This window comes from Artemia franciscana, chromosome 9 (genome assembly GCF_032884065.1).
Source record: "Artemia franciscana chromosome 9, ASM3288406v1, whole genome shotgun sequence".
NCBI classification, from domain to species: domain Eukaryota; kingdom Metazoa; phylum Arthropoda; class Branchiopoda; order Anostraca; family Artemiidae; genus Artemia; species Artemia franciscana.
The window spans coordinates 6,691,036-6,703,299 of NC_088871.1; the positions used below are offsets into that span (position 1 = coordinate 6,691,036).

Genomic DNA, 12,264 nt, shown 5'->3' on the forward strand with positions numbered 1-12,264 from the left:
CAGAATAGTAAAGATAGTATAGATATTATAGAATAAACATAGAAGAGCAGTTAGAAAATAGACTTCTTTCCTATTAGAAAAAAAAGAAGAAAATAGTAATATCTTTCCAGTCTATGCGACCATTTTCACAGGCAGGGAGTAATTACTGGTTAATAACAATGTTTAGCAAGTAATGGGCAGTAAGTTAGCTGGATATTGACGTCCTGAGTTCAAAGACCCGAATTAACTATTAAAAAAAAAAAAATGTTTTAATGTCTTTCTGGGAATTTACCACTCTTAGAGGCTGGGATGCCGAATCAGCATGTCTGAGCTTAGAATGGCTCTGCAGTCTTTTTGACAAGTATGATTTGAAGCTCAACAGATGACATCTGCTTTGATGTAAACTATTGGCATGCAGATTTGTTACACTATATTCTATGACTCACACTTTTCCCAAACATTCATTCTCAGTAGGAACAAGTCAGGTGTGACGAGGGCTGAAAAATTACTAGAGAGCATGGAATTTCATTTTTTCTTATGATTTAGCATTGAAGAACAATTTACAAGATTTCCTAACTTAATTGGTGTGATTCTTGCATTTGAAAGTTTTTAGCCTTTTCGAAAGTAAGCTGCAACATGCAAAAGCTGTTTATTGAAAATTTTGCGCGGTATGTTATCTACTATGTGCTGTTTAGCACATAGCCCCAAATAGCCCCGAAATAGCCCCAAAGCTCAAAATTCACACTTATATTGTTAATTGAAAATATTAGTCACTGATTTATTTATAGCAATCACTGGGCAGAAAGTTAGCTGGACATAGACATATTGAATTCAGTTTTGAATTAATTATTACAACAAAATTAACAGCAAAAAAGACAGCTTAGTCAAGAAGAGATAAAATGATCTCTTGCCTAAACGAAATTTTTAATGAAAAAACCCATTCCGTTAAATAAACTTTTCTACCATCGGTTATATTATTATAGTTATATTATTAAATAATATATTTATATTATAGTTATATTATTAAATATAACTTATCTAACATAAAAGTTTGTCTAACTTTTTTAAAACATCGGAAAAACTATAGGTCTTGACTGCTTGCAGAGTTTTCAGGAAGATGAAGGTTTTTCATAAGGTTGTGGATTGAATACGAAGATATGTAGTTTTAGCACCATAATTAATCCACAAAGGGGTTCTTACTGATCAGTCTTAGGAATAAATTCAGTTCTTCAGAAATAATGTTTGCACTTTAAAACCGTTGTGAAATTTCAGCCTACAGAAGAAACATCACTTTTTAAACTCAAAAAGCTAGAAAACCTATTCGCTCTGAATACTCTTCTCTTCAGGTGTATGCATCAAAGGCTTTAGGGGATACCCACATCCTCTGGGAGGAGAGTTACCCCTAAGTCAGGTCGGCTTTTAAAAGAATTATTTTGCTTTCTATAGGACAGAGGTTCTTGTTTGCTTATTTGGGATCTATTCTAATTTTTACGGAATGTCTGTGTTAATGTTAAGCTAGCTGGGGTTAATATGATAGGTTGCTACAAATCAGATACAGCACAATTTATTCAGTGCGTCAATTTGCGTTTTTTGGAGGGGGATACAAGGTATTTTTAAAGTGTAGGGGGAGGGGGGCAAATTTGTCCTTTTTTATTATGTCAACGAAAACACCAAAACAAGGTATTTTCTTTACAAATACCCCAAAAAAGTATTGTCAAACACATGGGAGAGGGGCAGAAAACCTGAAGGGGGTCACTCCCCGCCACCCCCCCATTGACGCCACTGAATTTGAAAGTGAGCTTACTGGAACCCTTCTACTCGTAACTTGCAATCTTTAAATGTAGCATTCTCAAAATACAATAACAATCATGAGATTACAGAGCTTACAAAACTGTATATTTAGAGGGCAAGTCCTAACAGTAAAACAAAATAATCCTTCCACCAGATGGTCGCCTGTGCCCAAAACAACAAAAATGGACTAGTGGCACATCTAATCCAAGATTGTTCGCTGAATTACATTTTAACGCTATAGTGAGTTCAAAGGGTCACTATTTTCCATCCTACGTCGCTCATGGATTCTCAGTGTCACCAGATGTTTAGTATAAGAAGGCACAGTCATTGAAGCAAGAATGCACCCAAGACAACATTTTTCAATCAAGAATGCACTAAATGCGCCATTAAAAAAAAGAAGAAGAAGAAAATACACTGATTTGAAGACACAGACAAAAGATACCTGATAGTCCAACGAGCTTATTTTTCAACGTTAAAAAGGGGTGTCGGGTATTAGACGCGCCTAGTAGCTATTTCTAATGATGGTGATGTGTGTTGGAAGACAAGGTTGCTCTGTTTATTGAGCGACGAACTAATTCAGTTGAATAATTTATTAAAGATGAGGAGAATCGTAAGGTAATATTATAGATAGTCACAAGAAAATGTATGATTATCTCGTTAATTATATTTAGTTTTCTTAAATTTCCTTCGTAAAAATCAAATTTTCCCAATAGGCTTATTTTGACCAGACAAAACTTGCAAAAATGGTTTTTTAGAAGAAACTGAAGAGGCAAGCAAAAGCACCAAAATTATTAGCAACCAAAAATTGCTCGGTTGGACATCTATATTATATATCTTTTGTTTGTGTTTGAAGAACCCCATGTACAATCACACCAAAAAAAACAACTCAAACCCAGCAAATCTGCCTCATGTGGCACCGCTGGTGAATATTACGAAAAATTCACATACCTCATGTAACAGCTTTGAATATAAGATAGATTTTGTTGGAGCGCATTAGGATACAGGATAATTTCTAGCTAGTACTATAAAAGGTCTCAACTATTTTGTATATCTGTCAAGAAAAATTCTACATATAACGCTGTATAGCGTAATGCCAGGCCGAGTTCTAAAACTATTCAAAGTTATAGTTTCCAAGGTGCTCAAAATAACTCACAATTTAAGACTATTTAAAATCAAACTAAACAAACTTAAATACCCGAATAGCACTAAGAATTCAAAGCAAAAAAAAAAAAAAAAAAAAAACACATAATAATTTTAGACATCCCTTGCACACAACCGATGGCACATTTTGTACGCACTTACGCAATAATGATTCCTCCAGAAAGCTGAGATCACAAGTCACCGCACTGTTGAACCAAAATCAAGGTGGTAATTTTGCACTGGATATATGAGGAAAATGGCGTAAACTGCAATTTAGCTTGTGCAAAAATGACGCAGAGGTGTCAAGTCTATGAATAAAGATACGATAACAATAAACAAAAAAGGCCAAAGAAGTTGACCGATTTTCACCTAAAAATAAAGAAATTGATTTATTGTAATCAATTTATGCAGCTTTTCATTGCCAATCCAATTTATATTCTGGAATCAGCAAATAAATTACTAAATAAATTGCGATTATCAATTTCATATAACTTAAAGTAGTTCTATTCATGCGGAAAGTTCAAATGTATTCAAAATACTAGCCCTCGAAGAGACGGTCAGTCTGCCCCAGCACATGGGGTAGCGGCGAGATACTCGTAGTGCTTCAGAGAGTTATAGGCACAAATAGTAGTCTACTACTATTGATTTCAGTCACCGCTCAGCAACTGGCCGTCCTCCCAAGTGTCTGACCATAACGGTAACCTAACTCATAATAACTACCAAAATCACACCCAGAGATCAATCCCAGGAGTTGACTATATCGCAAGAAAAGATCCCTTGAGAAACAGCCTGCAGTGGGAGAAAGAAAGTGTAACCGGTGGAAGGTGGAAAGAAGAACCGGCGGGGGACCGGGCCTGAGAATCAAATCCCGCTTGCCGCTAATGGCTGCGGAAGACGGGATCCCTCCCCTCTCTATTCAAGGACAAGTGATGCCTGAAAATGCCAGTCTGAACCTGGTATGAGAATCTACGAGCCCTCTAAAATAGGAATGTCAAACTCCGTTTGTTGAAGTACCCAATTCATTTGAAAAATCAATTCATCCCTTGGCTAGAATTCTATCGAACGTTTACTTTGTGGAAAAGGTACATAATGAGCTAAGAGCTCATGTGGCACTTGTGACGAGGCCGGAAGAGCCAAGAGCTCATATGGTATGAGCTCTAGCAATATTCTAAGAATCAATAGATTGATTTAAAAGGAAAATCAAAGGCGTAATGCCGGTCGGGATTTAAAATAAGAGCTCTGAGTCACGAGGTCCTTCTAAAGATCAAAATTCATTAAGATCCGATCACCCACTGGTAAGTTATAAATACCTCAATTTTTTCTAATTTTTCCTCTCCTTTCAGCCCCCCAGATGGTCGAATCGGGGAAAACGACTTTATCAAGTCAATTTATGCTGCTCCCTGACACGCCTACCAATTTTCATCGTCCTAGCACATCCAGAAGCACCGAACTCGCCAAAGCACTGAACACCACCCCCTACATTCCCCCAAAGAGAGCGAATCCAGTACGGTTACGTCAATCACGTATCTACGACATTTGCTTATTTTACCCACCACATTTCATCCCGATTTCTCCACTCTAAGCGTTTTCTAAGATTTCCAGTTTCCCCCTCCCAATGTCAACAGATCTAGTCGGGCTTTGGGATAAGAGCTCTGAGACATGATTCCTTCTAAATATCAAGTTTCATTAAGATCTGGTCACCCGTTCTTAATTTAAAAATACTTCAATTTTTCCAATTTTTCCAAATTAACACCCCCCAGCTCCCCAAAAGAGAACAGATCGATTCCAATTATGTCAATCACGTATCTATAACTTATGCTTATTGTTCCCATCAAGTTTCATCCCGATCTCTCCACTCTAAGCCTTTTCCAAGATTTCCAGTTTCCAAGATTCCTGTTTCCCTCCTGCAACCCCCTATGTCCTCGGATCCGATTCAAATTGAAAATGGAGCATCTGAGACATAATATTTTTCTATACATCAAGTTTCATTAAGATCCGATCATCCATTCGTAAGATAGAGATACCTCAATTTTCACGTTTTCCAAGAATTCAGGTTTACCCCTCCAACTCCCCCAATGTCACTGGATCTGGTCAGGATTTAAAATGAGAGCTCTAATTCACAAGATCCTTCTAAATATCAAATTTATTAAGATCCGATCACCCATTCTTAAGTTAAAAATACCTCAGTTTTTCTAATTTTTCCGATTTAACCGTCCCCCCACTCCCCCCTCCAGGTGGTCAAATCGGGGAAACAATTTCTAATTTAATCTGGTCTGGTTCCTGATACGCCTGCCAAATTTCATCGTTCTAGCTTACCTGGAAGTGCCTAAACTAGCAAAACCAGGACAGACAGACCGACAGACCGACCGACAGAATTTGCGATCGCTATATGTCACTTGGTAGATACCAAGAGCCATAATAATTAAATTATAATTAAATAATAATTAGTAGGTACATTTGTTTGATTAAATTCATTAAATTTAATAGATAATTTCGTAGACCACATGGTTTTTACATTTACTATGTGCCGTGAATGGAGGTGTTCAATACCCATTTTTCTATATTTGCTATTTCTTTAATTTATAAAAAGTTAATTTATAACATTTTATCTATCGAAAAAATAGATTTAATCCAAAAAGTAAGGAGAACAAAAGGAAACTGAAAAGAAAAAAGATAAAAGAGGATAAAACAGGAAACTTAAGATCGATCGCCATGCAATTCTCCCATCAAAGTTGTCTTAAACTACCTCTTTTCCTTTTTATACATCTTTTATCTATTTTATATTCTTCCTTTAAACTACAGTGTAGCTTGCCGCACGAAAGCAACTTATAACGTGGGTAATTAAATTCGAAGCAAATATCAAAACTAGATGGCACTAGGATTAGAAAAATAATCGGCGTCACTTTAAAAATACTTTACTCTTTTTGGTGCAAAATTTTGTCGATATTCCGATTAACGTATACGTATGTGGTTTTTAATTAATTCTATTCCAATGGGATTTTATTTACCACTTTGTCAAAAACTTTAACAAAATGAAATCCTTCTATTCAAATATTAAACGTTTAAAAAAAGACTTTGAGGAAAAATAAACACAGTTACGTGTGATTTCCAAAGTTGATTTTGAAATTTTTATAAACATTTTCGAAAAGAAACACAGGATTAATTCTAAATTTTCGAGTTTTCACCAAAACTAATGAATGCATTTGACACCAAGACAGCGCTAAGACCAAGTCAGAATACCGGTATTTGTCTAACGACGATGATTTTGAAGAGTAGAAATGTCAAAAGCTACGCGTGTTACATCATCTTCTATATGAAGATGCAGTTCTGTCAAATATTATGTTGTTATTTTTTCTAACCATTTATTTTTAATTATTTATTCTATCTTTGAATGTATGACATCAATAAATTCCGAAGAGATGCCTGAGTTGAAGAGAAGTTTTGAGCTGAAGAGAAGTGAGTGTTATTTTCATTTTTATAATTAGTGGTTTTTAGTCTTTGAATTAAAATGGAATAATTGTGGGCATCAAGTCATACCTAATTATGGAAAAAGCCAAGACAGAGTGTCCGATTGAGTGAGAGGCAAGTCTGGCATTGATCGCCCCTTATTAGGATTGTATAAAAATGATGTTAGTTCATTTATTAATAGATATGTCTATCTATTATCCGTCCATGCGTCATTCCTAAGGAAGTAGAACCAAGGTAGTCATAGAAATAAAGAAATAGAGCATAAGAAATAAAGTCATAGAGCTAAGACAGTGTTAGAGCCTATAGTTTCCCAAGTGTTTGGTTAACTTGGCACGAGTAAACGGCGGGAGTAAGTGTGCCTCTCCTATTGGACCTATGTTTGTTTGTTAGCTTTTAGCAAATCACGCCTGCCTAGAGTCTCAGGTAGTTTGACCAAGAATTTAAAGTTGAATATTTTATTACCATTATTACGTTTTGTTACTTACAAAAGGCACTAGATATAACAATTTCCTTTCAAATGAGCCCATGAACTGATGTTTCAGCACCCCAGAAGCAGGGATAAAAATAGGAGACACATCTTCGCATCCCGCGTGTAATAATGATTTTCATTGTTGCTCAAGATAGAGGACTGTAATTCTCTTAAATGGAGTTTTCAGATACGGTGAGTTTAATAGTGCAGTTTCTATTTCAATCCGACATTAGTTTGTGGGGTGTCAGGCTATTTTTCGAAAATTCCACAAATTTGTTTTCGCAACGAACTTTTATCGTTAAAGTTATTAGAAATATTAATGACTTTTCCTGAATTAGCTTCAAGTAGCGATTTTTCCTCACTTGTAAGTTTTTAATTCTTCAGCTATTATGGGCTAGGATTTGTTCTTTACTCTGTTGCCGCTAAGGGGGCAACCATATTGATTTTGTTTTGCACGTACTTTGAAACACTTTTTAATTTTAAAACACTAGTATTATCAATAAATTGTTGATGAACAATTAATACATGTATCGGACACCAAAACAGGATTAAGACCAAATCAGAATGCCACTATTAGGCTAAAGACGATCATCTTGAAGCGTGGAATGTTTTTTGTACCGCACGTACTATTTCTATTGCAAGTAAACCATTAGTATGAATATGTTAATATATTACAAAATACAAGTTGACTTGGCAAAAAGGTCTAAAAGGCGAGGTGATTATTAAATCCTTACCAATCTTCACCTCTCTTTGCTATATGATGTTATGCGCATGGTAATGAATAAGTATAGCCAGGGGGGGATCCAGAACGGGGATGGAGCCCCCTGACTTCGAAATGGTTCACTATTGTGTGGTTTTTATTTATATTTATACGAATGTGTCAACCGCCAAAGGGCCCCTCTCCTACATCCAGGCTGCAACATTGCTTTGAAAAGTTTTCTTAAATTTATATCAAAGCTGCCAAAACACCAACATCGTCAACATACCCCTTCCCCCCCCCCAAAAAAAAAATCCTGGACCTGCCATGGTACAAGAGTAGAAACAATTTCCAAAAAAGAAAAATCGCTGGAATATTTAAAAGCGAGGTTAACAACTCACCACATTAAAGAGCAACAGAAAAGTAAAAAGAAAAAGGAAAAAAGACTGTAACCATTACATACCAAAAATAAAGCACCAAAGCGTGCCATCAAAGCAGCCACTTTGTTAAACTTAATCAGAAGGCTTGAACGCAATCATAATGGCAAGACAAACCAATAAAACGGGCAGTAAAACCCATCCAAAATTCTAAAAACAAAAAATAAAAAGATAACTAACGAACTAAACATAAATCATACGAAAAAGAGAAATAAAGGGAAAAGAAGAAGCAAATTAACACGAACACCCCATCTCTTCCCACATCGCACATTTGGACAGCTATTCCAGGGGAGACACGCCTTTGAAATTTTATTTTACATAATAACCATAATAATAAAAAAGAACTGTGACAATTACAACCCACTTTTATCTCTCGAAACGATATCCCACACTATTACCCTTTAAAATTAACACTAAGTTGTATTAATAATTGTAGTGAAACTTCAAAAAAGCTGTGGAAAATATACCTTCCCCCTCCCCACTTCCTTCGAAACCCTGGACCAAGATTTCAAAGATAGTAACTCTTATTTGAGGCTAAAGAAAATAATTAGAATGGCCATTTTGGAACAGTTTTGAAGATTTTTTGTAAGAAAATCCTCTCCAAACCAATACCAAATCCTCCAAACCATCCAGGGGGGGGTGTTACCGGGTTTGACCACCTCCCCCAACATCTTTGTCCGACCAGTAAAAAAGTAACAAAAATGCACATAAACAAATTGTTTATCCGTTTCGTAAAGTTGTTTTGTACCCCCCCCCCCCCACTTTAAAGAGGATAGTTTTATATGCAAAGTACGTATTCACATGAAGTTTACATTGTTTTGAAGTTTCCAGCCCATCCATCATAAGTAATATATAGGGTTCGAAGCGACTTCGAAGATTATATAATGGGAGCGTTTTCAAGACTGAATAATGCGTCGTAAGGTCCATTCACATTAAAACTTAAAAACACAAAGATTAAGCCAACGCTTAAATTCAGTTTTAGCTAGTCTTAATGATACAACCTGTTTATACTTTTCATTTTAATTTTAAGGATTATAGCCAATAAAATTCAAAAATGAAGATCTTATTGAGTAACTTCGACTTGTTCTGACAGAAAATTTTCCCAATACAATTTTCAAGTTCGAATTCTTAGCTCACTTTTCAAAAATATGTTGTATGATGTAGATGCTCATGAGCCCTTATAAGCTCAAAATACCTTCTTAATGTCCTACAGTAAGCCCTCTTATAGTCTATGTCAAATCAAGTCCTATTGACTTTAGTAAACAATGATAAATATTTAAGAAAAATTACAGACTAAATTCCCTATGGTTGGCAATTATTTCAAGAAAATATTAGACACGTTGAATGAGAAAAGACACATATATAGATCGTTTGAAATGGCATAATTTGGTGTTTGGTTACATGTCATCCAGAGACTTTCTACGTTGTGATTATAATAAATAAATTAATAAGTGTTGAATAAACATTTTGGGTTAGATTTGACATGGACCGCAATTATTTCAAGAAATAGTTTAGCACATGACATGAAGAAAAGATGCATATAGAGTCCTTCGAAATGTCATAATTTGATATTTGGTTGCATTAAAGCCTTCACCTAACTAAAAACTCCGATAAACTTTTTTATATATTAATGGATATTTAGTAAAGACTATGGGTTAGATTTCCAACGGACTGAAAATACTTCAAGAAATCGTAAACACATCAAATGAAGAAAAAAAAACGCACAGATATATCTTGAAATAGCATAATTTGATGTTAGGTTACATTGAGCTCTTCATCTAAATACATATTTCAATAGACTTTGACAAATATCAACAGATATTTAATAACAAGAGCTAAGAGCTAATATGGAACTTGTTACGAGGTCGGAAGAGCCAAGAGCTCATATGGCATGAGCTCTAGCAAAATTATAAGAATCAATAGATTGATTTGGTTTAATACCGGTCGGGATTTAAAATAAGAGCTCCGAGACACAAGGTTCTTCTAAATATCAAAATTCATTAAGATCCGATCATCCACTCGTAAGTAGAAAATGCCTGATTTTTCCAGTTTTAACTCTCCTTTCAACCCCCCCCCCCGATGGTCTAATCGGGGAAAACAGCTTTATCAAGTCAATTTTTGCAGATCCCTGACACACCTACTAATTTTCATCGTCCTAGCACATCCAGAAGCACCAAGCTCGCCAAAGCACTGCCCCCCTAACTCCCCCAAAGAGAGCAGAACCAGTCCGTCTACGTCAATCACATATCTACGACATTTGCTTATTCTACCCACCAAGTTTCATCCTGATCTCTCCACTCTAAGCGTTTTCCAAGATTTCTGGTTTCCCCCATCAAACTCCCCCCACTGTCATTAGATCTGGTCGAGGTTTAAAACAAGAGCTCTAAGACATGAGTTACTTCTACATATCAAATTTCATTAAGATCATCACCCGTTCTTAAGTTAAAAAAACCTCTATTTTACTAATTTTTCCAAATTAACACCCCCTCCCAACTCCCCTTAAGGCAGCGGATCTGTTCAAATTATGTCAATCACGTATCTACAACTTGTGCTTATTCTTCCCATCAAGTTTCATTAAGATCCGATAACCCATTCATAAGATAAAGAAACCCCAATTTTCACGTTTTCCAAGATTTAAAGTTTCTCCCTCCAAATCCCCCCAATGTCACTGGATCTGGTCGTGATTTAAAATAAGAGCTCTGAAGCACAAGATCCTTCTAAATATCAAATTTCATTGCGATCTGACCACCCGTTCGTAAGTTACAAATGCCTCATATTTTCTAATTTTTCTCGTTTACCCCTCCCCCCAACCCCCGCAAAGAGAGCGAATCGGTCCGGTTGTGTCAGTCATGTATTTTGGACTTGTGCTTATTCTTCCCACCAAGTTTTATCCTGATCTCTCTTCTGTAAGCGTTTTCCAAGATTTCCGGTCCCCCTCCGACTCCCCCCGATGACACTGGATCCGGTCGAGAATCAAAATTAGAGATCCGAGTTACGAGGTCCTTCTAAATATAAAATTTCATCAAGATCAGAAAATTCCAAGATTTCCAGTTTCCCCCTCCAACTCCCCCCCAATGTCACCGGATCTAGTCGTGATTTAAAATAAGAGCTCTGAAGCACAAGATCCTTCTAAATATCAAATTTCATTAAGATCTGATCACCTGTTCGTAAGTTAAAAATACCTCATTTTTTCTAACTCTCAGAATTAACCCTCCCCCAAACTCCCCCAATGAGAGCAGATCCGTTCCGGTTACGTCAATCACGTATTTAGGATTTGTGCTTATTTTCCCACCAAGTTTCACCCCGATCCCTCCACTCTAAGCCTTTTCCAAGATTTCCAGTCCCCCCCCCCAACACCCCCCAATGACACTGGATCCGGCCGGGTTTTAAAATAATAGATCTGAGTTACGAGGTCCTTCTTAATATGAAATTTCATTAAGATCTGATCTCTCCTTCGAAGCTAAAAATACCTCATTTTTTTTAATTTTTCAGAATTAACCCTCCCCCCAATTCCCCCAAAGAGAGTGAATCCGTTCCCGTTATGTCAATCACGTATCTAGAACTTTTGGTTAGTTTTTCCACCAAGTTTCATCCCGATCCCTCCTCTATATATATGTATTTGTCTATTTTAAATAAACTAAGCATTAACTTTTGTACACTTAATAAACATTAATAAATATCTAATACAAATATGTATTAAGCCCTTTCATCTAAATATATATTTCAATAGACTTTGATAAATATTAATAGGTATATATAACAAAAACTAGGGGTTAGATTTCCCATGGACCGCGATTATTTCAAGAAAATAGTTTTACATGTCACACGATGAAAAGATGAATGGATATCCTTTGAAATGACATAATTTAATCGTTTGCATCTAGTTCATTGTCAGATTTGTGAACATTTTGCACTGGAGTAATGTGTCACACTGCTATCACGGATAAAGGTGATTCTTAAAGTATCACTTTAATAGTTCACCTAATAAAAAATCACCCAATATCACTTATCTTAAAAAATATTTAATTAATTACCTTAACTATATAAAAATCACTTAATATAACCTAATAAAAAAAATTTCAAAATCTGCATCTTCATACATAAAATGAAATAATACATGAATGACCTCAGATATGATCGATGACAACCATAAATGACGTCATATTAATCATGATTGCAGTGATAGCTGCAAATTAGTAAAGAACAAACCACGCCCATAATAACCAAAAATTTAAAACGTATTTAAAAAAGAAACTGTTTAGTGAGAAAAATCTGCTGCTAAT

At 35.7% G+C, this 12,264-nt stretch overlaps 1 protein-coding gene across 7 annotated transcripts in view; it reads right to left on the reverse strand.

Annotated features, from left to right (window-relative positions):
- Positions 1-1,571: 1,571 nt before the first annotated feature.
- Positions 1,572-12,264, reverse strand: part of LOC136030944 (sarcolemmal membrane-associated protein-like) — an 89,552-nt gene continuing 78,859 nt past the window's right edge. For 4 of the 7 annotated variants that reach the window (XM_065710055.1, XM_065710057.1, XM_065710054.1 and 1 more), the window contains exon 16: positions 3,047-3,279. In XM_065710055.1, coding sequence (XP_065566127.1) covers positions 3,184-3,279 — 96 coding nt within the window. In that variant the 3' untranslated portion in view covers positions 3,047-3,183. Of the gene's footprint in view, positions 3,280-8,007; positions 8,132-12,264 lie in introns of all 7 variants that reach the window. The other 3 variants (XM_065710061.1, XM_065710059.1, XM_065710060.1) reach the window with 3 other exon arrangements.